The sequence below is a fragment of the Trachypithecus francoisi genome, unplaced genomic scaffold (genome assembly GCF_009764315.1).
Source record: "Trachypithecus francoisi isolate TF-2019V2 unplaced genomic scaffold, Tfra_2.0 Lachesis_group18, whole genome shotgun sequence".
NCBI lineage: Eukaryota > Metazoa > Chordata > Mammalia > Primates > Cercopithecidae > Trachypithecus > Trachypithecus francoisi.
The window spans coordinates 72823925-72850368 of record NW_022681463.1 but is presented as its reverse complement, the minus strand read 5'-3'; the positions used below and the strand labels follow the sequence as shown (position 1 = coordinate 72850368).

Sequence of the window (26444 nt, the reverse complement as noted above, 5' to 3'; positions counted from 1 at the left end):
TATGCTTAAACGAAATAAGCCACTGGGATTACAGGTGTGGTGGCTCATGCCTGTAATCCCAGCACTTTGGGAAGTCAAGGCACGTGGATTACTTGAGACCAGGAGTTCGAGACCAGCCTGGCCAACATGGTGAAACCCGGTCTTTACTAAAAATGCAAAAATTAGCCAGGCATGGTGGCAGACACCTGCAATCTCAGCTACTAGGGAGACTGAGGCAGGAGAATCGCTTGAATCTGGGAGGTGGAGGCTGTGGTGAGCTGAGATCTTACCACTGCACTCCAGCCTAGGCAACAAAGCAAGATCCTGTCTGAAAAAAAAAAAGAACTCCAATCTCCCCACCTCCCCGCTCCCAAATTAGGTTTACCTAAAACAAAGCCAACTTTGAGTAAGAGTTCTATGAAAATCTGAAGACAGAATGCTGAGTTCCTTTGCTTTTTATTTTTATTTTATTTTTTAATGGAGTCTTGCTCTGTTGCCCAGCCTGGAGTGCAGTGGCACAATTTTGGTTCACTGCAACCTCCGCCTCCCAAGTTCAAGTGATTTTCCTGCCTCAGCCTCCTGAATAGCTGGGACTACAGGCGTGTGCCACCACACTTGGCTAATTTTTTGTATTTTTGGCAATGATGGGGTTTTGCCATGTTGGCCAGGCTGGTCTTGAACTCTTGACCGCAAGTGATCCACCCGCCTCAGCCTCTCAAAGTGCTGACACTACAGGCATGAGCCCCCTTGCCTGGCCTCCTTTGCTTTTTCAAGGCAATAAAGTCAACTCCCACTAAATGCGTCGTCACTGCGACATGACTGCATCCTCATTCATTGTGCCTTCGAGTTCTACTTCAGGAATCACAGATTCTCCAACCCGGAGGGAAAGCTAAACATCAGTAGTCTCATGCTTCCTAACCTGTGGGTTCCTATTGTTTCACGGGCCATGACATCAATGCAGTGGACCATAATGAGAATTTCATTTGAAAATTAAAACAGGGTCGGGCGTGGTGGCTCAAGCCTGTAATCCCAGCACTTTGGGAGGCTGAGGCGGGCAGATCACGAGGTCAGGAGATCGAGACCATCCTGGCTAACACGGTGAAACCCCGTCTCTACTAAAAGCTACAAAAAACTAGCCGGACGAGGTGGCGGGCGCCTGTAGTCCCAGCTACCCGGGAGGCTGAGGCAGGAGAATGGCATGAACCCGGGAGGCGGAGCTTGCAGTGAGCTGAGATCCGGCCACAGCACTCCAGCCTGGGTGACAGAGCGAGACTTCGTCTTAAAAAAAAAAAAAAAGAAAAGAAAATTAAAACAGCAGAATGAAATAGAAAAGATCACAGAGCATTGCACATACGAAGGTAAGCACTGCTTCATGAAATTTCTTGTTCAGTTATATATAATTGTGATGTGTTTACTGCGTTGCATTATGAAATGTTTCTTACTATAAGACCTGGTCCAAAAAATGTTGAAGGCTACTCCTCTGATCCATTTTCTATAGAGCTCTCAATACTCTCGTATGTTTAATCATTCCGTAATCCATGAGCTTATTCAGTGCCTGTGGTGTGGAAGGCACTGAGCTGGATCCTGGGGCAATGAAGATGAACAGGACACTGTGTGTCACAGTCCAGGCAGGAACCAGGGCGGTGGAGGGCACACCCCGAATGGGTCGTAGGAGGAGAGTTTAATAAAGGAGCTGTTTATTCAGTGTGGGCAGAGTATAGGGAACCCTAAAGAGATAGTGCAGACTTCCAGGGCCATGAACAGCAGAACAAGGCGGGCAGGGCTGAGGGAAGGGAGCTGCTTCCAGAACCTGAAGCTATGTGGGGGGAACTTCCTGAGAGAGAGGCTGTCGCCTTTAGTTAGGAGGCCACCAGCTCACAGGAACCCTGTAGGGAAGCTGCCAGAGAGACCGAGCGCAGCTCTCATCTCCCACTGATGGTCAGCCGCATTGGCCAAATGCCCCCAGAAACCAGAGGGCACAGGACCCCAGGCTGCCATCCACATGGGAGAGCAGCGGGTAGAGGGTGGAGGGTGGCTATGGAGGGCAGACAGACAAAATCGCTGCCTACTGGGAACTTGTATTGGATGGATGAGAAGGCACATCATCAGAAAAACCACAGTGGTGCCATAACTCATCCTGGAAGAGAGGTATTAATGAGGACTTCCGGAAGCATCCAGGAGGAAGTGCTTGACTGCTGGGGAAGGCCAGGAGAGGTTAGGGAAGGCTTGCAAGAAAGAAGTCCAGTGTTCTGTCTCCAAGCATCCTTTCGTCTGAAGAGTCACCTTCCCTGCTTCCCTCCCTCCACGTGGTCCTAGTAGGATCTCAGAACAGTGCCTTCCTTCTCTGGTACAGGGTAGCAAATCAGAGTATGTGCCTATTCCTTGGCCACAGCCCCTCAGAGTCTTCCCTGGGGATCTTCCACTAGTGACAAAAACTGTCTCTTGCCTCTGAATTCAGGAGACTGAGGGGCTGTACAGTTAGAACTGTTCTGCCATCTCCTCCCTATCCCAGTAAGCATACATATTCAATTTAGGAAATACTGCGTTGGGGCAGAAATTTTACTGGGCCATGTTTTTCACTGAGGGTTACTTTCTAGTTGGGCGTATACTACTGTATGCTTGTTGATCGTTTCTCTTTTTGAGTGTGAGTTTCTGTCCTTGCAGTCTTGAAGCTGCATTTCTGTCCTAGCACGCCCTGCAGGTGCAGAAGCATGGAAAGGAGAAGGCACTTAGCCTGGTGAGGAACCTGCTGGGCATATGACCTGACCACAACCCAGGGTGCCTGTGATTGGGGACCTAGGAGGAGGCTGTCACCGTAAGTGTGGGTCAGATCATGAAAGGCTTGGATCAGATGGGGAATGCATGAGTATTTATTAAGGATTTTAACAGAGGGGACACACACAGAGGTGCATCTTAGAAAGCTCCCTCTGAGAGCTGTGTGGAAGATGGGTGGAGGTGAGCCAGCCCGGAGGAAGCCGCGGGAGACACAGCAGGCACTAGAACTCAGCTGAGGACCCTGGGGAATGGAGAGTGGTGCCTGGATCCCAGAGGGACTGAGTGAAGTACAAGAGTCTACAATTAGTAGCAAGGTTCTGGTTTGGGTGGGAAGGTGGGTGGTGGCATGAATGGAATCTTGCTTCCGTTTTTTCCCACATCTCATAACTTTGAGGGTCTTCTCCTTCCTGATCGCCTTCCCTGAAAGCATTCTGAGTTTATCCATGTCCTACAGAAGACACGGCCCACAACAGTACAATACTCCAATGGAGGAAGGCGCCATCACACACTTTTATGAACACAGCCCATGGGGCCTGAGGATCTTCCTCGAAGTCATCTCACTGTGATGGCTCACATGCAAAACAGTATTGTCTTAAAGTCCTAAGGTTTTTTTTTTTTTCACGTAGGCTCTGGATCATTTTTTAATTGGCAAGCAAACATTTTTACAAGTGGTAATTTTTGTGTGAGTGGGTAATTTTTTGTTTTGTTTGTTTGTTTGTTTGTTTGTTTGGAGATGGAGTCTCACTCTGTTGCCCAGGCTGGAGTGTAGTGGCATGATCACGGATCACCGCAACCTCTGCCTCCAGGGTTCAAGCAATTCTCCTGCCTCCGCCTTCAGAGTAGCTGGGATTACAGGCAAGCGCCATCACACCCAGCTAAATTTTTGTATTTTTAGTAGAGACAGGGCTTCAGCATGTTGGCCAGGCTGGTCTCAAACTCCTGGCCTCAAGTGATCCACCCTCCTTAGCCTCCCAAAGTGCTGGGATTACCAGTGTGAGCCACTGCGCCTGGCCAATGATTCTTTTTAAAATGCCTGAAATGATGACCTGTATCATTAAATAGCATGTCTTCCCTACATGTGAAAACTGCACATCTCCAATCCTTTGAATCCAATTTAATTCAGCAAGTGAGTATGGTGTGAAAATTCTGGAATCGTTACTGTGGAAGATGCCTGAAAAGGACATGCTCTACTGTTTTGAAGCAGCTCTCTCCAATGTGGCAGAGTAACAGTGAGAGAGAGAGAGACAGAGACAAAGAGAGAGAGAGAGGAGATAAAGATCTTTGGAGCACTGAGAGAGAGAGATAGGAGATAAAGATCTTTGGAGCACTGTCTAGTTGTGAAATGCTGTGTGGAGTGGTTGCTATGACTTTTCAAGGTTCTGGTGATATTTTACCTTGAGGTTTACCATACATACCATCTTCCTAGCTCAACATGTCTGAAAAGTTTTTACCATGTGAACTTCTGATTTCCTGTTATCTGTCTACACTGTGGATAATTCATGACTAGTCACTGGCCCTTCACCTTTGTGATCTTTGTCTTAAAATGTGTCCCCTCACTCTACGGGTTTGTACTGTCCTCAGCTTTCTCTTTTCTGGGGCTGACCTTTTGTTTACTTCCAAAAACCTCAGTAACTTTTACAGATGTACCTTACAGGCAGTGGTCATAGAAAGCAGGCTTCCTAATACGCCCTTTGCACATTTTGTGTAAACTACCTTAAAACTCACTGTTTCCCCCTTCTCCTTTCCCTCCCTGCTTTCAGTAAACTCCCACTTCAGGTCTCATCATCTCAAATTGTTTCTCCACCAGCCTCCTTCGTTCTTCTTAGATCACCATTTTTGCAATCCGAGCAGACAGGCCCTGGGCCAGGTGATGAGTCCACCATGTCACGTGGCTCCATCTTTCTGAAGATCCAGGGGGATCCTGACATGCAGATCTCAGGATGGGAAAAACTGTGTACTTTCAGCAGATCCACTCATTCTACCGACATTTCCCAAACACCTACTCTGTGTCAAGCACCCTGGGAGGGACAGAGTGGTGACTACAGAGAAGACAGGCCCACATTTACAGGCAGGCAAGGGGAGCACACGAGCAAGCCTCCGGAGTGGAGCCGGCGACTGACCCAGGGCGGAGAAGAGTCACAGAGGAAGGGGTTGGTGAGCAGAGCTGGGAATGAAGAATGAGAGAGCACGCACACAGCTGGCCCCAGAAATGGAGAAGTTTGGTTTCTCCATGCTGTGGAACCGAAGAACTGGCAACAGGAGAGGAGGGTGTGAGACAGAATAAGGGGCTGGGATTTTATCTAAGAGCCACAGGACGCCATTGAAACATTCTAAGCCAGAAGCGATAGCATCAGCCTGATCATCTTTCCTTCTTTCTTAGATAGCTTGGAAACAGGAGCTGAATTTGCAGCCCACTGCTTGCAACTCTTGGGGGCCATCATTGTGCAGTTTGAAGATGCATTCACCCTGCCTTCATCTTCTGATAACTTGACCACTCTGTCCTCATTTATTAACTCTCCTGGTACTGAATGTATCTCCACAAGTCCTGTCAAATACTAATAAATAAACTATATTAGCACATTTACTCTCATAACAGTCCTTGAGTTAAACATTTATATCACATCTTACACAGAAGGAAATTGAAGCCCAGAGAAATTCAGTGACTCGCCCATGGCCTTAGAATTTTTTCATTCATTTCTGGGACTTGTTCACTATCTCGTTTCCTCAACTGACTGGAAACACAAGGGTAGCGACTGTGTTTGCAGTGGTCATGGGAGTGTGCGCGCCTCCAGCACAGGGGCTCTCACGCTGGGTCCCAGGTTGGGCTGCTGACCGAGCGACCCACCGACCCTCCCTTCTGGTAACACTGGGAACCAGCCAGGGTCAGAGTCAGTGTTGCCCGACTCCTAGACTTGAGCGCTGCCCACTCCACTGTCCCCTCTCGCCTGCCCTCTATATCCATGCTTTTAAAGAAGACCTGGCATTTAACTTCCAAGTATATCGGGTAACTAAACCCAGGTTCACATTTGGTTGCCCTTAAAGCTAGATCCTGCCAGGCGCGGTGGCTCACGCCTGTAATCCCAGCAATTTGGGAAGCCGAGGCAGGCTGATTGCCTGAGGTCAGGAGTTCGAGACCAGCCTGGCCAACATAGTGATATCCTGTCTCTACTAAAAAATACAAAAATTAGGCTGGCGTGGTGGCAGGCATCTGTAATCGCAGCTACTCTGGAGGCTGAGACAAGAGAATTGTTTGAGTCTGGGAGGTGGAGGTTGCAGTGAGCCGAGACCGTGCCATTGCATTCCAGCCTGGGCAACAGATCAAGACTCCATTTCGAAGAAGAAGAAAAAAAAGCTAGACCCAGAGTGGAAAGGAACCCAAGCAATCATTCTAATCCAACTGACTCATTTTATGGTGAATAAACTCAGGCTCAGAGAGCACAGTGACTCCCCAATGTCACGCAGCTCCTTACCAGCGAGGCGTGGTCTCGGCAGAGTCCCCGGGTGCCTCCAAGTGTCCTGTACAGTGTTTACTGTATCGCTTTATTCATTCAGAAACATCATGAGTACATGTTTAATTCAGATTGCTTGTAACACTCAGTTTTTTATATGCTTAGATATAGGTCTGGTGAGAATTTATTTTAAAGAGATTTTAAACCACAGCCCCTCTGCATCATACTCAAAATCGGAGTGAGAAAACATTCTTCCCCACCGAGGCTCATCGCTGTCCTGGGGCCTCTGCCCGCTCACTCGCAATTCTCTTCCTGGGCTGTCACATCCACCTAAGGTTTCAGCCACCACTTACAACCTGTAGAGTCCCAAACGGTCATAACAATAGCTAACACGCACTGAGCATGGCTCATTCAATCCTCACCAACCTAATGCACTCCACACTACAGAGGAGGAAGCCACGGCACAGAGAGAGGAGAGGAACTGCCCACAGTTATAGGCAGTGCACTGGGATGTGGCAGGACCCCTTCCCCAGGACAGTGTTATCCGGAAGCTCAGCTGCTGCTATCCCCAGGCTCCTCCCTATCCCCAGCTCTAAATCCCAACGACCAACTGCCTGGTGGTTCCCCACAGGGCTGTCCCATAACCACCTCAAAACTGAACTCAGCTTCTTGACCCAGAAACGCAGGCTGCAGGCTGCCCACACAGTACCAGTCGTTTTTGGCCCTCCCTTCCTTTCCCAACCCATCATATTCCAGCCACCCTTTTATTCCTAAATATTTCTCAGACCCGCTCCCTCCTGCCAGTGCCCATGGCTACAGCTGTCCAAGCGGCCTCTGTGCTGCAGTATCAGCTGTGGCCCCTGCCCAGGCCCTGGCCCCTAACGTACGCTGCCTCACGAACGTCAACATAGGATTCCTAAAGGGGAGTCTGGGCGCAGGCTCGCCTGCCTGCCTCAGCTCTCTTGGTGGCCCCGGAGCCTGCCGCCTGCCGTGTTGCCAGACTCTTCTACAGTGAGCAGCCTCGGCTTTGGCTGCAAGACCCAGTTCCCTGACAGGCTGTCCCGATTCATGTGGCTCTGATTTTACACCTTTCTTCCTTCTCTCCCCTTGGTATCCCCTCCCTCCCCTCATCTCCAGCAGAGCTAGCCACTTCCTCTTTAGCTCCAGCGGGCTGCCCCTTAAACTCACACTCACCCAGGACTTTCTCTAGATGATAATTGCTTACTTGCCTTTCTCTGCTCCCAGGCAGTGGGAACTATGTGATGGCATCCAGGGCTATATAGTATACAGAGTAGTTTCACAGAGATCTCATCACATACAGAGGCATGGGTGGAGTGAAGGAAAGAACGAGAGGTGTTGTGATCCTTAATTTGACGGGTCAACTTGACTGGGCTAAGGGATGTCCAGATGGATGGTAAAGCATGATTTCCGGGAGTGTCTGTGAGGGTTTCTGGAAACGATCAGCATTTGAATTGGTGAGCTGAGTAAAACAGGTGGCCCTCCTCAGTGTCAGTGGGCCTCACCCAGTCCACCGAGGGCCGGAGTAGAACAAAGACAGAGGAAGGAAGAGTTCGCTCTCTCTGCTTAAGCTGATTTATCCATCTTCTCCTGACTTTGGATGTCAGAGCGCCGGGTTTTCAAGCCTTCAGACTCGTGCTGAGTTACACCACCAGCTTCTGGGGTCCTCCAGCTTGCAGACAGCAGATTGTGGGATTTCTCAGCCTCTATAATCACATAAGCCACACTCCTGTAATACATCCCCTCTTATTTTCCCCTCTTACATATGTGTATGTGTATGTGTATGTGTGTGTGTATGTATCCCATTAGTTCTGTTTCTCTGGAGAACCCTGACTAGCATAGGCATAAAACCCTACTGATCAGCTCCACACACAATCGGGCTGGCTCATTTCTGCAGGGCTCTCCGCCTGCCCTGCATGGGCTACTCGTTGCTGCGCCTGTGACAACCATTCCTGACGAACTCCTCCCTCATCAAAGCCCAGCTCCCTTCTGCCTCCAGCATCACCCGAGTGGGGCCTCCGCGGAGCCCAGGATCATTCCCTCCCTCATCCTCACCTGAAGGGCCTCCCTCGGCCACCCTGGGAAGAATGATTGGAATCTGCCTGTTGATGGTGAGGCAGAGGGGCCCAGTGGTCCTGGAGGGAGCCACAAATGATTTGCTCTGTCTGATGAAAACGACTGCTGGAGATTTGTGTAGTGAAGGCACAAAGGTACCCTAAATATTATTTACAACTGAGATGTGATCAGCCTCTGAAAGGAAAGGATTGTAAGGCCGAAGCAGAGCATCAGGAATTTCAAACATGTAAAGTTAGCGAATTCCAGAAGGCTACAGTTTTAGCGAGATGAGCCTGTGTTCCCTGCTGGAGTCACCTGGGTCCTCCTGCTGCCACGCCTGCCTCCTCCAGGTGAGAAGGAGGAAGTGAGAGCTCTGGAGTGTGGAGGGGTCCAATGAGCCCAGTAGTCCTCAAGCCCCAGGAGACACTCACCACTCTCATGTCCTCGTCTCAGTGCAGATGGCAGCCCAGAAGCCTTGCTTGCTTATAACAAACAGTAAATGGGAGAGCTGGGCAGGACCTGCTTCACATCTTGCTGCCCTTATTTAGTGGCAGGAGGAGCCTCAAGTGGGGAGCCACCAGGCCAACTCCCGTCCAGACCTTTCCAAGTTATCTCACTGAGGATCAAGGATCCTGCCACTGCACTCCAGCCCGGGTGACAGAAGGAGAGTCTGTCTCAAAAACAAACAACCCCATCACCCCCTGCCAAAACCAGGTTGTCTTATTGAATTCACACTGTTAGGAGACAGATGATAGATTTGAATTGAGCTCTAATTTTGTGAAGAAATGATTTTTTGGAGCAAATGCACTGGTCTTTCTTTCAGACACAAACTTAGCATTCATGTTCTCAAAAATAAACACATCTAGCTGAGCTACATAATACATGCGCACTGCAAGAACTTTAGAAAACCTAGAAGAGCACATGGAGAAAATAATACTCATCAGGAATCCCACTAGGCAAAGATGACCACTGTTAACATTTCGTGTAAGTGGTTCTAGCATTTTTGATGTGTATTTGTTTTAGCTTTCCAAATTGCTGTTGTACTGTAATACTCTATTGAATCTTGGCAGCATTTGGTTTTGCACTTTTTGTAATATGTTGCAAATGGTTTCTTCTTTTTTTTCTTCTTTTGCTTGGATTGTTTGTGTTTTAATTATTCTATTTTTTTATCATTGCTTAAAATACCAATAAAAATTTTGTATACATATCTTTATGAAAAATAATTATTTTCTTAAGAAAAAATTTTAGCAGCTGGATTACTAGACCAAAGCGTATGCACAGATTTAAGGTTTGGAGTATGTGTTGCCAAACCGCCGTGAGGAAATGTGAAGCCAAATGCGGAAATGCTGTGTGTTTCCACACACTCTCGATCAACTCGAGGTTTTATTGTTCTTTTCTCCTCATCTCTAATTTGATACACAGACCAGAAGACAAATAGGGAAACAAGCAAAATGCTTCAACTGACTGCTGGTAACGCAAGGTATTTATCCAAGGGTTTCACTGAGCTCTTGTCTGCCGAAGAGAAAGGAGAAAATCCAGAGTTGAGGCCTGATAAAAGCCACCAAGCCAGGAGCCTATTCAACCCATTAGAGATTCTGAGCCCAGTCATTTTTTTTCTGGAGACAAATCCTGCATGGTCTTAGGCAAAGCAAACGACTTGTCTCTACCATTTCCTTCTGCAACCAAAGAACCAAAATTATTCTCAACTCCAGTAACTTGGTTTCCCCACCTGACCTTCCCGCAATGGTTTCACTCACAGGCTCAGGAGGACCTGGTCTCAGGTACGCCTCTTCCTCAGCGACCATGGCCTTTGCAAGAATAGCAGGTAAGGGTGCTGAGGAAGTTCATAACCAGGGATGGAATTCAGTGGCTTCATAAATTTGAATGGGGAAAAAAAAAGGCATCTTTGTTGCACTAATCTTTAGTTCTCACTTAGATGATAAATGGAGCAGGCAACAGGCCATACTAGTGCTAGCAGTTTTGTGACTTTGTCAACAGAAGAAAATCATAGATATTTTTAGATCTATTACAGTTGTTGCAGAGATTTTTAAATGTCATTAAGCTCATCATGGCTTTGAAATTATAGTAATTAATGAGATCTGACAGATCTTGTTATTTAATGTGTTAATGAACAAGTATATCTATGCATTTCTTAAAATATTCAGATAACTGTATTTTAATAGAAATGTTTTCTTTATGATCCCATACATTCATCTTTTAACATTTAAAACTTCATTCTAAGGGGTTCTATAGGTGTTACCAGACACCAAAGGGGTTTGTGACACACAAAAAAATTAAGAACCTCAGAGAAGGAAGCTAAATGTTGGGCCCTGTGGGTAAACCAAACCTTCTGTTTTATGATCTCAAAGTTACAAAAGAGTTCCCTAATAGTGGAAGGATAGAGATATTTTTGCATATCCCTTTTCCATTCATTCATTCATTCATTAATTCAACAGACACTTATTTAGCGTCAACAAAGTGCTAGAGTTGGGCAAAGTGGCTCATGTCTGTAATTTCAACACTTAAGCAGGAGTATCGCTTGAGCTCAGGAGTTCAGGACCAGCCTGGGCAACATAGAGAGATTCCTGTCTCTACAAAAAAAAAAAAAAAAAAAAAAATCAAAAAATTAGCCAGACATGGTGGTGCATGCCTATATGCTTAGCTACTCAGCATTGATTGAGTCTAGAAGGTCAAGGCTGCAGTGAGCCAAGATCGCACCACTGCACTCCAGCCTGGGTGACAGGGTGAGACTCTGCCTCGGAAAAAAAAAAAAAAAATTAAGTGCTCAACAAAGAGGAAAAACAATACCCACACGCCCTCCTGAGAGAATCACTGACTCTGGCAGGTTAGAGAATGAGGGCTGGGCCCACCAGCGGAGCCACAGCTCAAGGAAATGCAGATTTCGGCTGCTCATTGCTTTGAAATCCATGGACGCTCCCTCCCTAAGGAAGAAATTCCATCAGAATAATTAATAGTGTCCCCAGTAGAGAGCTCTTGCCACTCTGTGACTCCCAGTCCTCTCTGTTTGTCAAAGTCCCCCGCGGCCCTCAAGACCCCACCTAGGACGCCCCTTCCCAGCCTGAGTGAATCATTCCTCCCTCAGCAGGCTCCCTCCTAGATGTTAGCGCTGTCGCCTCTCATTTGCGTTATTTATGAGCCTGACTTGCCTGGATCCAGACCCCTCAGTGCTGTTACGTGGTGGTGTGGGCCGCCCTGGTCCTGAAGCCCAGCAGGTCTGTCCCAAGCTCTGCCTCCCCCACTTCCAGGCTGAGTGACTTGGGTAGCTCACTTCCCTCTCCACTGGCCGTTGGGCATCTGCCACGTCCACCAGGGACAAAACTGCCACCTGCTGTACTCGGAGCTCTCTGAGAGTTGTCTCCTACATTCCCCACCCAATCCAAATGTGACACCCAAGAAGAATTCATCTGCTCACCTGCTTAATGGAGGGCCACTTTCCTTCTCAAACTGCTCAGACACAATCCCCCTAGCCCACCCGCCAGGCCTGGCATCCCCACTCTCTCTGCTGAAATGGCCTCTTCCACTCAGTCCCCTGCATTTTCCACACTCAGTTCAGGTGGCTTGTTTTTGTCTTTGAGACAGGGTCTCACTTTGTCGCCCAGGCTGGAGTGCAGTGGCACCATCTCGGCTCACAGCAACCTCCGTCTCCCAGGTTCAAGCGATCCTCCCACCTCAGCCTCCCCAGTGGCTGGGACGGTAGGCATGCACCACCACACTCGGTTAATTTTTATAGTTTTAATAGAGACGGGGTTTCACCATGTTTGCCAAGCTTGTCTCAAACTCCTGACCTCAAGTGATCCACCCACCTCGGCCTCCCAAAGTGCTGGGATTACAGGTGTGAGCCACGGCGCCTGGCCCAAGTGGCTTCTTTTTGGAAGCTTTTCCTGGTACTCATCTTCCAGCACCTCAGGCAGAAATGACCATTTCCTCCTTCACATCCCACTGTGTGCTGCACATGTGACGCCCCCTCCCTGGCTAGAAGTTCCTTCAAGGCAGATACCAGGTCATATTTATATTCATGTTTGGGGCCCCAGTGGCTAAAAGGCTGTACTTACTTGCTGAATGAAGAAATGGAGGAATGAATGGATGGATGAATGAATGAATGCCCCTACTCTCTTCTTCTTCCCCCTCTCATGGACTCTTTTCTCTTTCTCCTACAATCACTTGTGGTTCCAATGCTGGCTTGGTCATTAACTCTGTGGTATGGATAAGTGACTTTATGCCCCTGGGGTTCAGTGTCCCTGTAACAGAAGAGAGTGGGTAGAACCAGAGGCGGTTTAGAGACTGCCCTTTCGCTCCTATGTAATGTGATTCTGTTGTGTCATGGTGTGGGTGTCAGCATCTGCTGGGATGGAAGAGTCTCCCAAGGCCACACTTTCTGCCCCAGGTACCCACCCAAGACCAAGGTCCTAACCCTCACATCTAGCTGGCCACTTAGTCTTACTAATAGCTTTCATGTTTTTAAGTTCCACCCCTGCCTGCCCTTAGACCATGGCTGGAATTCAGGCCCCCATTCTCTCTCTGCAAACTACCTTGATCAGCAACTGCGTGATCTCTCATCTCATCCAAGTCCATCCTGCCTTCTGCACAGCCTAGACTGCCCGCCCTAGACCCTGGTCTCCAGGTCACTTTATCTGGGGGCAAAGGCTGCTGTAGAGACTGCAAGGATTCTTCAAGGTCTGAATTTCCTGTTGGAATGAAGATTCCTTGACTTCAACACTGCTTTCCCCAAATCTTGGGAGTGATTCCAGCTTGATTGCTTTTCTCAAACTCCCTTGCAGCCCTTGCCATCTGAACGTTCTGGGCAGATCCTCACTTCCCTGTTCACAGAGGACAAATTTGGTTGGGAGGAGGGATGTTAAGCTTCCCAACGCCTGCAGACGGACTTATCTTCGCACCGACTTTTGTTCTCTTGCCCTTTCTCTGAGAAGACCGCGATTCTCCTCCTGTGTGTGACTCCAATTTCCTCTTGCGTCCTCGGGAACGGTCAGCCTTTAGCTCTGTGATTGATAGGCTTGAGCCAGTGTCTCCTGTCTTCCTATGTTTCTCCTTGGTCCTTCATCTAGTTGTTTCTCAATTTCTTTGTCTTGTAGCTGAGTTCCTTCAAATGCCGACTTCCACTGATTCCCCCTCACCTCCTACCCATTGCTCAGGCCTCTAAAACTAGGTTCTGCTCCAGCCCATGGAAGCTCCTCACAACCTGCTACTCACTGACCTGCATGGACACTTTCCTGTTTTGAGTCTGCCTGGCATCTCTCTAGCGCATGATGACGTGCACCTCCGTTTCCTCCTGGACCTCCCAGGCTTTCAGGGCCCTCCTCCCTCGCCTCTGGCTAGTCTTCCCAGTCTCTTCTGCTGGCTCAGCCTTCAGCGAGCCCTGCCTGGGCTTCCATCCTGGGCCTTCTGTTCCTGGGCTACACTTGTCCTGAGCAGCTCCACCACCCCTTGTGTGGAAACAGCTCTCCGTCACCCTCTGCAGCTGGGTCAGTCGAGGCCGGTGGACCGCGGTAACCAGCCCTGAGTTTCTGTGGCTCAGCACATTTCTACTTTGTTTTTCACTCACTTCGGTGTTCATTATGAGTTGGAGGGAGTAAGGGGAGGAGGTGGCCCCCTCCAGTTTCACTAAGAGAGCCGGCTCCTTCAGTCCTGTGGCACTGTCCTCCCCCACATCCTCCAAGTGCTCCCAGGCAGCTGGTGGATGCAGAGTATGTGGGAAGTTTCCCCAGGGCCACGCCTGCAAGTAGCACAGATCTGTTCTGCTCACATCCCGTGGGCAGACGTGGCTGTACATAGCTGCCAGGGAGGTTGGAGACTGTAGTGTGACTGTGCTCTGGACGAAGAGAAAGACACAGAAGGGATCTTGGTCAGTGTCAGAGCCTCTGCTGACCTAACCCAGATCTCTCCCCTAGCCCAGGAGCCTTAGGAGACGTCTCCACTTATGTATCTTACAGGCTCCTCACTCTACATAAGCCAGACTTCTTGCTCCTTTATCTTTCTGCCCTGGCAGTGGTACTATCATCCACCCAATTACCTGAGCCAGAAGCCAGAGAAGGGCCCCACGCTCCTCCCTGGCCCCACCCTGACAAGCCTCTCTGTCCTAGTGAGTCTCTGGTTCACCTCTTCCTTGCCCTTGCCCTTACCCTGCCGCTGGATTCAGGCCCTCGGTTAGCTGGCCTCTGATCTAGTTCAATAGCTCAACGGCAGATTGCTCTGCAGACCGTCTCATCCTCTTCATTCTTCCTAAAACAGAGTCTACTGTGGTCCCCCTACAACCTGGTAGCATGGTTGCAGGGCCGGCCAGCCCTGAGCCCTCCCTCTCCCCACTCCTACCTCGCTGGCCCTCTCTTTCTAGCCTATGGGCCCCAGCCACAGGAAACCAGCTGCATTTTCTACTCCTCTCTGCATGTTCACAAGAAGATAGATGTCTCCGACCCTCCTCTCCTCTTCCTGTTGGCCGTCTGCATTTTATCGTAGAAGGAGCCACTTAATTATCACTTGCTCAGGGATCCTTCTAGACTTCCCCTGATAGAGTTGACCACTACCTCCATGTAGATTCCTGTCAGTCATTCACAGAATGGTCTCAACCATGAGGACCAGGTAATTATGTCAGAGAACATGTCCTTTGTCTGTGGTATCAGAGGAATGATAATGAATTCAAACGGAAACTCTGGAGGGCAGCTCTAGTTCTTTCTTCATCTCATAACTGGATAATTATACGTATAATTTCTGTACAACTATGGGAATTCAAAGTAGTATGCAACAATAATTATTCCTTCTAAAATCCAAAGCATGCAACCATAATTATTTCTGTGTAAAAAATAAACGGAATCCCAATTTGTTGACAAGTAAACAGAGAAAGGACCTGTATTCATTAGGGATCCTCTAGTTTGCAAGCCACAACAAACCTAACTTAAACCAATTCAGAGAAAATAGTGGTGTGCCTGTAGACCCACAGCTCAGCCCAGCTTTCCTTCAGCTGCCTCTGTCTTCTGGATCATAAAATGGCTCCTGCAGGGTCCTCAAGCTTTCTGCTCACAATTGCATCCCTTCCTTCCTTCCTTCTCCCTCCCTCCCTCCCTTCCTTCCTCCTTCCCTCCCTTCCTTCCTTCCTTCTCTCTCCCCTCCCTCCCTCCCTCCCTCCCTCCCTTCCTCCCTTCCTTCCTTCCTTCCTTCCTTTCCTTCCTTCCTTTTTCGTTCTGATGGGGTGTCACTCTGTCACCCAGGCTAGAGTGTAGTGGCATGATGACAGCTCACTGCAGCCTCAACCTCTTGGGCTCAAGTGATTCTCCTGCCTCAGCCTCCCAAGTAGCTGGACTACAGGCATGTGCCAACACACTCAGCTCCTTCTTTGTATTTTTTTGTAGAGATGGTGTTTCATCATGTTGCCCAGGCTGGTCTCTAGCTCCTGGGCTCAAATTGTCTGCTGCCTCAGCCTCCCAAAGTACTGCGATTACAGGCATGAGACACCATGCTTGACACTTTCAAGTGTTTGATTCTCAAATTGTCGATCCCGAGAAAGAGAGAGAGAGAGAGAGAGAGAAAGAGAGAAACTGGGACAAGAGCCTGGGACAAGATTCGAAATAACACATGTAAAGTTCACTCTGACCGGACCGGTTCACTCTGACAGGGCTGTGACCAGGTGAGTGACATATGCCAGTCAGGGCCATTTCTGTAGCCATAAGGGGTTTCCCAAAGGAAAGAAGGAGAATTCACGCTGGGCAGCCAACAGCAGATGGTATTATAATACTCTTCCCAAAACAAGTTAGTAATGAGACCAAAACTTCCTCTCTGAAGCTGTGTCTTTTCTTCCCTCAGTTACCCACTTCCCAGATAATTAAATCTTCCCCCTCTTTGTTCCCAGGACGCTTCAATGTATAATGATATTGAGGGAGTGTCATGTAGTCTTATAATAATTCTTAATATATATTTCTTGGCCTCTAGACTAAGGTCTCTCAAAAGCAGAAGTAAAGTGTTTTCATTTTGTACCCATAGCACCTAGGGGACTCCCTAAGCTTGGCACATTGTGGGCGCTTAATAACTATGGAGGGTTTTATGGATGAATAAATAGTAGCATTGTCTATGGAAACATTTAGTCCTCCAGCACTGGCTTTTCTGGGTCAAGTGGCCATGATATCAGCGTGGGAAACGTAGTTGTCTTATCTATGCTGTGGATCTGTCTGCAGCTGTACTGGGCAGGGAGAGTGTTGTCAGCATGATTTGCCTTTGTGTGTGTATTCCCCTGGAGACTTCTGACTCCATCTGTACCTACTCTGCCCTTTGTAGTCTCTGGAAAGACACAGAATTCCATCGGCTCCCACTGGCCAAGCAACTTGATAGACTGGAAGGATTTGGCAGGATCCAGTCTGTTGCTGTTTTCTGAGGGAGATGGGATTCACATCCCTCTTTGGGACACACACTAAGGAGATGGGCTGAATGCTAGCTCTGGGGAAGCCACAGATGCCAGACAGGCTCCACATGTCAGAAAGGAGCTGCCTGTCTTTGGGAAGCAGCTAAAATAGTGCTAAGAGCATGGACCTTGATGTTGGGCAAACCTGGTTTGTATTATACTTACCAACTCTTTCAACTTGACTTGGCAAGTTACTTATTCTCTTTTCTGTAGTATGGGTTAATAATATCTTCTTCACAGGGCTGGTATGAAGAATAAATGAGACACTGTCTTCAAAGTTCATAACACACAGTAAATCCTCAATAACATGTGATGGTAGCAAATGGATTCCATTTTCCTTTCTCCAGAAGGGGATCACAGGTCTTCATGCATCTAGGAAGGATAATGCAGAACTGCTCATTTCCAACTGCTTGCATCTATGAAGCAAAATAAAATCCAACAGGTACTAGAACAAGATCTAGTTGTTGTCTTCTTTAAGAAATCATTTGAATTTTAAGAGTGGGATTAAAATTAATTAAGCTACAACATTTTTAAAACCAGATACTGTAGTCTGGCTTTGAAACACAACCTCAAATGCCTACCTGAGCCAGGTATGTAGCCAGATGAGTGGGGCATGTCAGCCACTGACAGCATGGGGCCATCATAGGTGCGGTGGGGCCACGGCAGCTGGAAGACCAAGCCAATTCTAAAGTGAGCAGCTTCTGTGACTCAGCACAGCTGATGACTCTCACACAGGAATATAGACTCAAAGCTGCTAGAACTGGGAACAATATCCCAGTTTCAGAAGAGGTATCACTAATTCACATTGTTTTTTAAAACACTGCATTAAAATCATGTCTGAACGGCAGCTCTGGTTAGTGGGCCTTATGTGGTCTGAGGACCCCAGATTGTGACCTCCAATCTCAGCTGACTCCTTGCCAGTAGTGTTTCTCAAAGTGAGTTACAAATTACAGGTTCAGCAGGCCAATGCTCACTGCATAGAAGAATGTTTCTAAACTCTTACATTCCTACCACATGGGAAAGTAATTGCTTTTTATAATTATGCCAAAAATTATTCTTCCCATGTGTTATTTTACAGCACCTTCAAAGTCAGCCTCAACATTTACCTTTTTGACATATATTCTACTCATGTATTTACTGCCCCTTGGCTCTGACATGCTCAACTTGCATTATGTTAATCAGCAGTTGTATTTCTTTGTAGTATTGTTTCAGGTTTTATGCACGTATGTATACCAATGAAGGCAGTAAACTCAAAAATTATGTCTAAAACATAATAGGAATTTGTTCCTTTCTTTCTTATAACAGTCTTGAGCAGTTCCAGGTTGAGGGCATGGCCGAGAACTCTGGTCCACTCAGTCACTCAGGGGCCCAGGCTGATGAGGCTCTGCCATCTGCCAACACGTGGTTTTCAAAGTGGTTGTAGTTGTCTCCAATCAGTTGGCTGGAGGGGAAAGAGCATGGAGGATTGCCCAAGGGTTATGAATCAGGCCTGGAAATGACAAAATGACATTTATGCCCACATTTATTTTACTAGAACTTAATCACATGGGTTCACCTAGCTGCAAGAGAACCTGGGAAATGTGGTCTGTGTAACTAGGAAGACAGAAGGCTTTTTGGAAAACACCTACCAGTCTTTGCCAATAGATTCTAATGTATGTTTCATCTTCCTGCCCTCACAGAACACACTCACCCTCTCCAGGGGCAATAACCCAAAGTCCCATCAAGCTACTATATCCAGCTCAAAACTCCAAGATCTCTAGATGAGGCACAGGTCTGAATGTGGCTCCTTAAGGTCTGGTGATCTGTAACCTAAGACAAATTGTCTTCCCCTCCACTGACAATGCACAATGGTGGAGTGCAGCATAATAATTGCAATAAACCTCCCACTGGAAGCATAGGAAACACACAGTAGGCTCCAGCCCTCAGCTAGTAGGAAATCCTGCTGGGCAGGCATTGAGAGGATCCCTTTGCTCTGGCAATTCAGGAAGCTCTCCGATCAGACCCTGATTCTACTCTCTGGGAAGAAACCTTTGGTCCATTGTTCTCTAAAACTATAGGCCTCTTACCTCTGGGAGGCTTTTCTCGTCCAGTATCCCCCAGGGCCATGTATGAAATGGACATTGGACAGAATGCTCTTCCCGGGAGCTAGACAGCCAGTGTGGGGGAGGCCTCAGGGTTGTTTGAAAGTTTCAACAAAGTTTTCTTGCTGCTATTAAGTCTGGGTTGGCTTGTGTTTCACTTGGTAGCAAATGTTCCTCAAAAACTTAGTAGGCTTCTCCCTTCTCTATTTCCAGTCATTTTAATGTATCAGTAGCAAGACCTAAAATATTTTTCTGCACATGCCTGTACTTCTGCTCCCCTACCTCTATCCACTGGACAGTGACCATGCAGAAGTCATCTGAAACAAAAGGCATATGTGGGGAATTAATACCCGTTGTCTAATCTTTGCTGAAGGGATAAAGCACCTTAAATGAAAGGCTTAATGGGCCCTACTGATTTGCAACTCCTTGGGGTGTAGAAACAACAGGCTTTTCCAGTATCGAATAGCCCCAAATTTCTGCATTTCTTTTTCCGCTTCCTTTGCACTTACAAACTAATTATTTTGTGAGCTCACCTTTTCCTTGAAAAGCATAAGAGGGTTAACACCGTGAAGAGTGACAGGTCCTAACATTCTAGTACCAGCTACATGCTCACCAGGCACATGGCCAGCCTCCCAAGTTATTGCCGGCCACAGTTTTAGAAAACATTTTGTCACTTCACAATATGGGTCTTGATCTCTCTAGCCTCCAGTAGTTTCATCACCACCCACCAGCCAACCATAGTCAATGCCCCATATTTAATGTTTTTTGACAACATCACTCCACTTCAGGTACTGATAACCATATTAGCAAAGGTTAGCCACTGAAGCAAATTTTAAAATGCCTAATGGCGGCAACACTCTTGCTCATCCAACTATGCTGCCTGGTTCCTGGGGCAGGGCACTATACTTCGGTCATTCAGGGATCCATCTGACAAGGGCTCTGTCACTCCCAAGGTTGCTGGGTCTTCTCCATCCCATCAGTGGAAGGGGAAATAGCCTAGCAGATCACTCAGAATGGTTTTCTCAAGGGCCAAGTCTGGGAGACTTCTGTCACCTCATCATCACTCATCCATTGACTAAACACAAATCCCACGGTCACTCCAAACTCCAAGGGGGCGGGGAGATGTAATTCAGGCATGTGCCCAGGTGGAATAGAAAATGGAATCTCAGGCAGCCAGTTTGTTGTAGTTTGCCTGGGACTTTCATAGATTTGGCACTGAAAGTCCCACTAACCAGAACACCCTCAGTCCTGGGAAAACCAGTACAGTTCGTCAGCCTACACGTCTCCATTGCATTCTCATTCTTTAAGTAGAGACACTAAGTCTTCTGTTTTCTTGGTCTCTGAGTCTACAGTGACTACAAAGCACTTATCAGGGCATGAATTGGATGTACTTATGAGATAATAGGGCAGATTATTTTAACTGAAATGTATGTTGTCCCTGGAAATTTGGGTCATGTGTTATATAACCTTGGTGATGCACATCACCAAGTGATATGCACCAACCTTGGTGATAAACATGGTCTTTGTTCCTAAGTGAATCAGCTATAAAATGTAGTGGTAGGGAATATACCACATTGAAAAAATACTACTCATTTAACAAGAGTTCCTAGAAGAATTCCCAGAAATATTTCTGCCAAAGGGTTCATCAGAGAAGGAACAACAAATGAATAATTTAGATTTTATATTGCATAAGGCAAATTTTGCCAGAAAACAAACTACCTCATTTATCTTAAAGACAGCTTCTGTGAGCTGTCCTTGGGGACAGGGACTGTGGCTCATTGACTGTACTATCTCTGGCTTGAGGCAGGTACTCAGTGCGTGTTCTCTGAGTAAGTTAACACATGGTTTTCAACACAAAGTACCAGTTGACTGTGCACCATAGTCGCACAAATAGCCTGTGCCCCCTTTCTCTCATCAAAAAGAAATGTTCCTGATTTATTCTGAGCTGAAGGGTGACCTGCCATTTAGGGCAGATTCTAGTTCTTGAGATGGGTAGAAGACAGAAGGCAGAGGGGGACACATGCGGCCTGTGGGCCACACCAGCTTAGTAGGTGTGCTCTCTTATTTGGTCTGTGCAGTGTCCAAAAGTCAGGCATTTCCAGACAGAACCCTGGATTTATGGAACTTCGAAGAAATTGAAAGATCGAGCAACACAGTGCTTGAATTTCCATATGGCAACTGGATGGAGATACATAGCACTGTCCCTGTTAGCTGAGCACACTCCCCAAATGCCACAGTCACTACCACGTCCTACTGCTTACCTCACTCACTCAAGAAGCTTCTCCACCATATCCCACAGACACTGGGGTCCTGAACACCTGGTCTAAAGCACAGACCTCTGTTGTAATACTGCACATTTTTAAACGGCTACTGAACCTTCCAAGTAGCTGTTGCCAGAACCTGATCCCCAAGCCTAGCGACTTCAGGCCTGCCTGGCATTCCATAGCACTGGTTTACATAGAACCTTTTTCTGTAATGAAATTAATAATTTAAGATCTATATACTCCACCTGTAATCATTTACTTCCACCAATATTATTTTTGTAATACTGAAAATATTGGACACTGAAACGTGGACAATTCCCAACGAATCCCTTCTCTAATTCACAGAAATGAAACAGCAGCCTTTTGCTATTATTTCTTTGATACAGAAAAAAATGGTGTGTTTCTATCTGTATTCTAAAGGATATCATTCCCACGTGTTTTCACAGTAAAGTTTAACCAGTCACTACTATTACCAAATACTAAATCAAAAGCTATTAGAAAATAAAGCTGCCACACCTTTATCCCTATGAAAAATACAAAATTAAATACATAGACAAACATAAACAAGCAGATGAATGACTCAGAAATAATAGTAATGGTTAACATTCCTTGAACCCACCTCACTCTGAACCCGTCTCTTTGCTGACAGTTTCCCAGCATTAGCCTCACAATACCCCTATGGAGACAGCATGTCCCCATTGTAAGCATGAGGAAACAGAGAACGAGGAACTTGCCTGAGGTCACTTAGCTAGTAACTAGCAGAGGAGCTAGGAGTAAAACCAAATTAATTTTAGTCATTAAGTTATATGAACAAACAAAAACAGTGCACACACACACACACACACCCTCCCACCAAAAGTTAGAATAATAAAATAAAGTCATTATCAAATGCAGAGGACTGCAGCATCTGTGGCTAGACATGACCTTTGTGACCTGATCCAATCCTTATTTCACAGACGAGAACTCAGGTCCGAAGGATTCCGTTCCTGGTCCAAAGGTCAAACAGCTGATGACTGCAGGCCCAGGCCTGGCAGGCAGAAGCCTGCCTCTCAGCTCAGGGTCCTCCCACACACCAGTGCAGGAACCTATTGCACTGTCTGCTTCCAAGTTCTATCGGTGGGCACAGATCTCCACTTTCAGGCAATTTTACCTAACAGGGAGAGGAAACTTGATCTTCTCTGCCTCCGTTTCTAATCATAATGCCACACAATTGCTGCCTGAATGGATTTGAGGTTGACATCTAAAAGCAGTCGTCAGGCCCTGGTAGTTTCAACTAATTTCACACAAGGCAAGAGCAGAGTAGTGTCTATATAGATTAATTTTCATTCCTAATTTTAGTTATAATTAACTTTTATACATTTCTTGTATAAATTTAAAGCTGTTCTGGCATTGCATATTTATCCCATGATGAAAAATAAATTTTCGCTTTTAAAGTATACAAAAAATGCACACAATTACTGAAATATAAACGCTGTTCATTTGAAACAGAAAGTAGACGTTCATTAAAATCCATGTAAAATTCCTTCTATTTCTCCTTCACTGAACGGGGGTTTCTCCTGCTGCAACTGATGTCATGAATACTCGGTGCTGGTACAGCATGCCATTCCCCTTAAAAATCTTTCCTTCTCCATAGAACATAAGTGCAACATAATCAGTTATATAATAACCCACAGGCCACTAAGACCCACACTCGGGTCTACAAGCAAGTAGCAAAATGCCTTTTTAAATTACCTTAAATACGTTTAAATATAAGTCAATAACTTCAAGTATGTTTAGTAATTACTAAAATGAGGAACATGTATGGAAAGATCTTTTAATAATATTTCACAAACAACATTCAGCTACCAAAATTTCATGAGTCTCACATTTTTAATAAAAAGACCCAAAGTTCCATTAAATAATGGAGGAAAAAGTTCTCCACCATCTTAATACACTGACATGAGATTTTTCAAATTTTCCACGATTACCACCTATGGTATTGTAAGGATCTTCATTAAAAACGTAAAAAATGAAATCGCTAGGGATTTCTATTCACTATGGTTTTCTTTTTCAAGGAAATGTAATTACTACGTAAGTATTCCTTTATTAAAGTTGAAGTTATATAACCAACAAGCCAATACGACAAAGATTTTTTTTCAAGTCCTCTTCAAATTCCCCCAAAATATCTTTATGACAACTGCTATCAGCCCCCCCAAATCTATCAGCCCCCCCAAAATATCTTTATGACAACTGCTATCATCCATCATTTCAATAGGAGGCCCATGTCACCACTTTATAATGCATGCACATTATCAAACAATTCTTTTCAGGGAGCTTAGATGTCCTATTCACTTCTCAATCTCCCATCAGCTCTAGAGTAGAGAAATGAAGGATTCAGAAAGTTGTCCTTGTCCTGCAAGGACTTAGACAAGCCTTAGAGCTTGGGACTGGCATACTTCCCACTGGGCAGGGGGCCACTGCTGAGGTCCCAGGTTGATAGATTGCACAGCTGGTAAACCCACCCATTCACTTGCTCGCTCACATTACTCCTACTGCAGAGGAGGATCCCTCAGGCTCACTCCTCAGGTGCCAATCTGCTTCAGGATTCCTTTGTGGTTTTAATTTTGGTCTATTTTATAGTCATGTGGAATCAACTACAAGGACATCCTTACTCATGCGGGTCCTACCCCAAATCATCTTTTGCTTAGACAAAACCAATTATTATCCCAGGAGCTAGAAACTCATCCTACACTAGGAGAAACATCCCAACCCAGGGTGACAGGGTTCTTAAAGTGGAAATCAGCTTCTCCAACTTCAGTCTTTTGATCCTAGATCTGCTTACTGCAATTATACAAATAAGGCTCCTTCTTCCTCTGTCAGTTCAACAAAAAGTGGAAGATTAAGATTTTCATGGACTCTTAGAATTTTAAAGCTAAAGGGGAATGTACGAGATTATCTCTTTCAAACCCCCACATCTATCCAGGAGTGAAGCTACCTGTCCAAGTCACACAGTAATTAGAACTGAGCTGGACTCCTCCACTGTCTCTTCCTTACCAGCTGAACAATGCGGTGTCAATTTCCTTTCACTTGATGTAGTCAAATCATGCCCCGACTTTTCCAACCATTCCACTCCCCTTCAGGATTTTACTAGTCAAATTGTTAAACTTTATCTGGAAACAGTTGTGGAAATGATTGCCATTATATTAACAGGGTCATATGAAAACACTTGTTTATCAACATTTTATATGCTTTATTGAAAGTTGACAAGTGCAACAGTTAAATACAGTGACACCTTACAACTGTGTAGAGAACATGCACAGAAACAGATGCATATAACTACTATACAGGTGATATGCAGAAACCCCTACTGGGAAATCCATTTCATTAGCTAGAATTGAGCATTTTTCAAAGTATTCAACCAGCTCAACTGAAAGACTTCAGTGAACAGGGATTTACTTCAGGGTATTCAGCAGCTAGATTTCAGATTACACAAAGTGAGTAACTGTGCCAAATTCTTCAAATTTCTTTAGGTGTGGTTTTTGTCATGTAGCATTTTTTATGTAGATCTATATATAAAAGTCCACACCTCCTCAGACAGCCAATGAAACATCTAAATTTCAATCTGTACAACCTAAATAGTAGTTACAGTCCTCTATTGTACAAAATAGTTACACTACATACACAAATATACAATAAGCAAAACAACCTTCATGGTAAGATAGCCTAGGTCCCAGCTACCTGTCACCATTTTGTCACTCTCATAGTTTTGTGTCATCCACTGTTTGAGAAGAGGCACAGTACTATTGTTTTTTATGGATTTTGGTGACAGTCGTCAAATTTGTACAGTGAACTCTGTTCCCCCTCATTTTAGTCTTTTTACCCTCCTTTCAAGCTCCTCCTGGGGGGAGGAGAGAGGCGAGTCCAGTGAGGAGCTCCATCGCTTCACAACCCCATGTAGGACGCTAAGCGCAAGCAGGAGAGAGAACCCTTGGAAGTGAGGGGTAGGGAGCCGGAAGGGATGGAAAGGCACACAGCTCCTGAGCATGAATTAAACCATTTCTCAGATATCTGCCAAGCTGCATGAGGTCCCAGTATATCCATGCTAATTCTCGGATTAACCTTTAATTCACCCAACTAAGAAATTTCTCCAAGCCATAAGCATGTGAGTGTTTAATACTGGAAAAGAGAGAATGGCATATGTCAGTCTCACGTCTCTTTCGCAGCGAGCAATGAAATGGGTGACTGTGGAGGCAGATTCTCCCTAGCACATCTTCTCCGTCTGTTCAGTTCACACGCAGCAGCCAGTTCTGCGGGGGCATAGGCAGCTATGCGGTTGGTCCTGAGCCCTGCGATGCTGGCTGGGCGGGGGGCTGTGTGGTGCCCTGTGGCTGGGTGGTGGCAGGTGGGGAGCCAGTCTGCAGCTGTGCCTGAAACTGGGCAAGCTGCTCAGGACTGGCCAGTGTCTTCAGCAGATTGTTCTCCTGCTCCAGCTGGGAATTTTTCTCTATTAGTTCTTTGATTTGCTCTTTGAGGACCTCTACTTCTTCTCTGACCGCATACATCAAATGGCTTTTCACTAGATCCTGCAAAGAAGAGAGAAAAGGTTTAACTCACTATTTGCTATTTTCTGGACTCTTGAGTTTCTAAGACATTATTTTATATGGCTCTCCCTATTTACATATTCCGCCTTTAAAGTTCGTTCAATGACACTTGGGGAAATCTGAATACAGCCATGACTGTACAATACTTGAGTTTAACGTATAAATGATCAAGCTTTGTAAAAGTCTGTGCTTCTCTACAGACGTTGGCCAGAAACGCCCAAGTCCGGCTTCCTATCTGAGACTGGGCCAGAGCCGGGCGCTGGGTCCCCGACTGAGACCAGTAGCGGGGATGTCCAGGCCACAGCGCGCCCACCGCGTCCGCGCCCCCAGGCCCCGCCCCGCGCTCGTCCGGAGCCGCCTCCTTCAGCACCGGCTGCAGCCAGTTCCTACCGAACATGTTGCCGCATTTTCTTCCTCCCCTTCCCCCCGCCTCCCCCCCCCCCCCCCCCCCCCCCCGCTTTTCGTGATTAAGCTGACATCACAGAAACCTGGGTAGACGTCGCAGCCAATGGGAGCCCGAGTTATTTATAGCTCCGAATTAAAGGTTCAGAGTTTGCCTAGCAACAGTGGGCAGAGAATCCCGTGAGAAGAGCCACAGGCGCTGCTCCAATAACAAAGAACGGCCAAGGCGGAAATAAAAAATAGGAGAAATCCAGGCGCAGGCTAAGAAAACAAAACTTTTCTCCGATTCTTCTTCATTGTGCAGGAGCCCGCGCCACCGGGGACCCGTTTGTGCACCGTCTAGAAGGCCCTTACCCAGGATCCCGACTTCTGGGGCCCTCCCCACCTCCCGGCTCCCTAGTAAAATGTTAGGATTC

At 46.5% G+C, this 26444-nt stretch overlaps 1 protein-coding gene across 6 annotated transcripts in view; it reads right to left on the bottom strand.

The window, feature by feature from the left end:
* Positions 1-24254: 24254 nt before the first annotated feature.
* The window catches only part of TSC22D1 (TSC22 domain family member 1), a 145013-nt gene continuing 142823 nt past the window's right edge, over positions 24255-26444 (bottom strand). For all 6 annotated transcript variants that reach the window (XM_033176984.1, XM_033176985.1, XM_033176983.1 and 3 more), the window contains one exon: positions 24255-25608. In XM_033176984.1, coding sequence (XP_033032875.1) covers positions 25351-25608 — 258 coding nt within the window. In that variant the 3' untranslated portion in view covers positions 24255-25350. The remainder of the gene's footprint in view (positions 25609-26444) is intronic.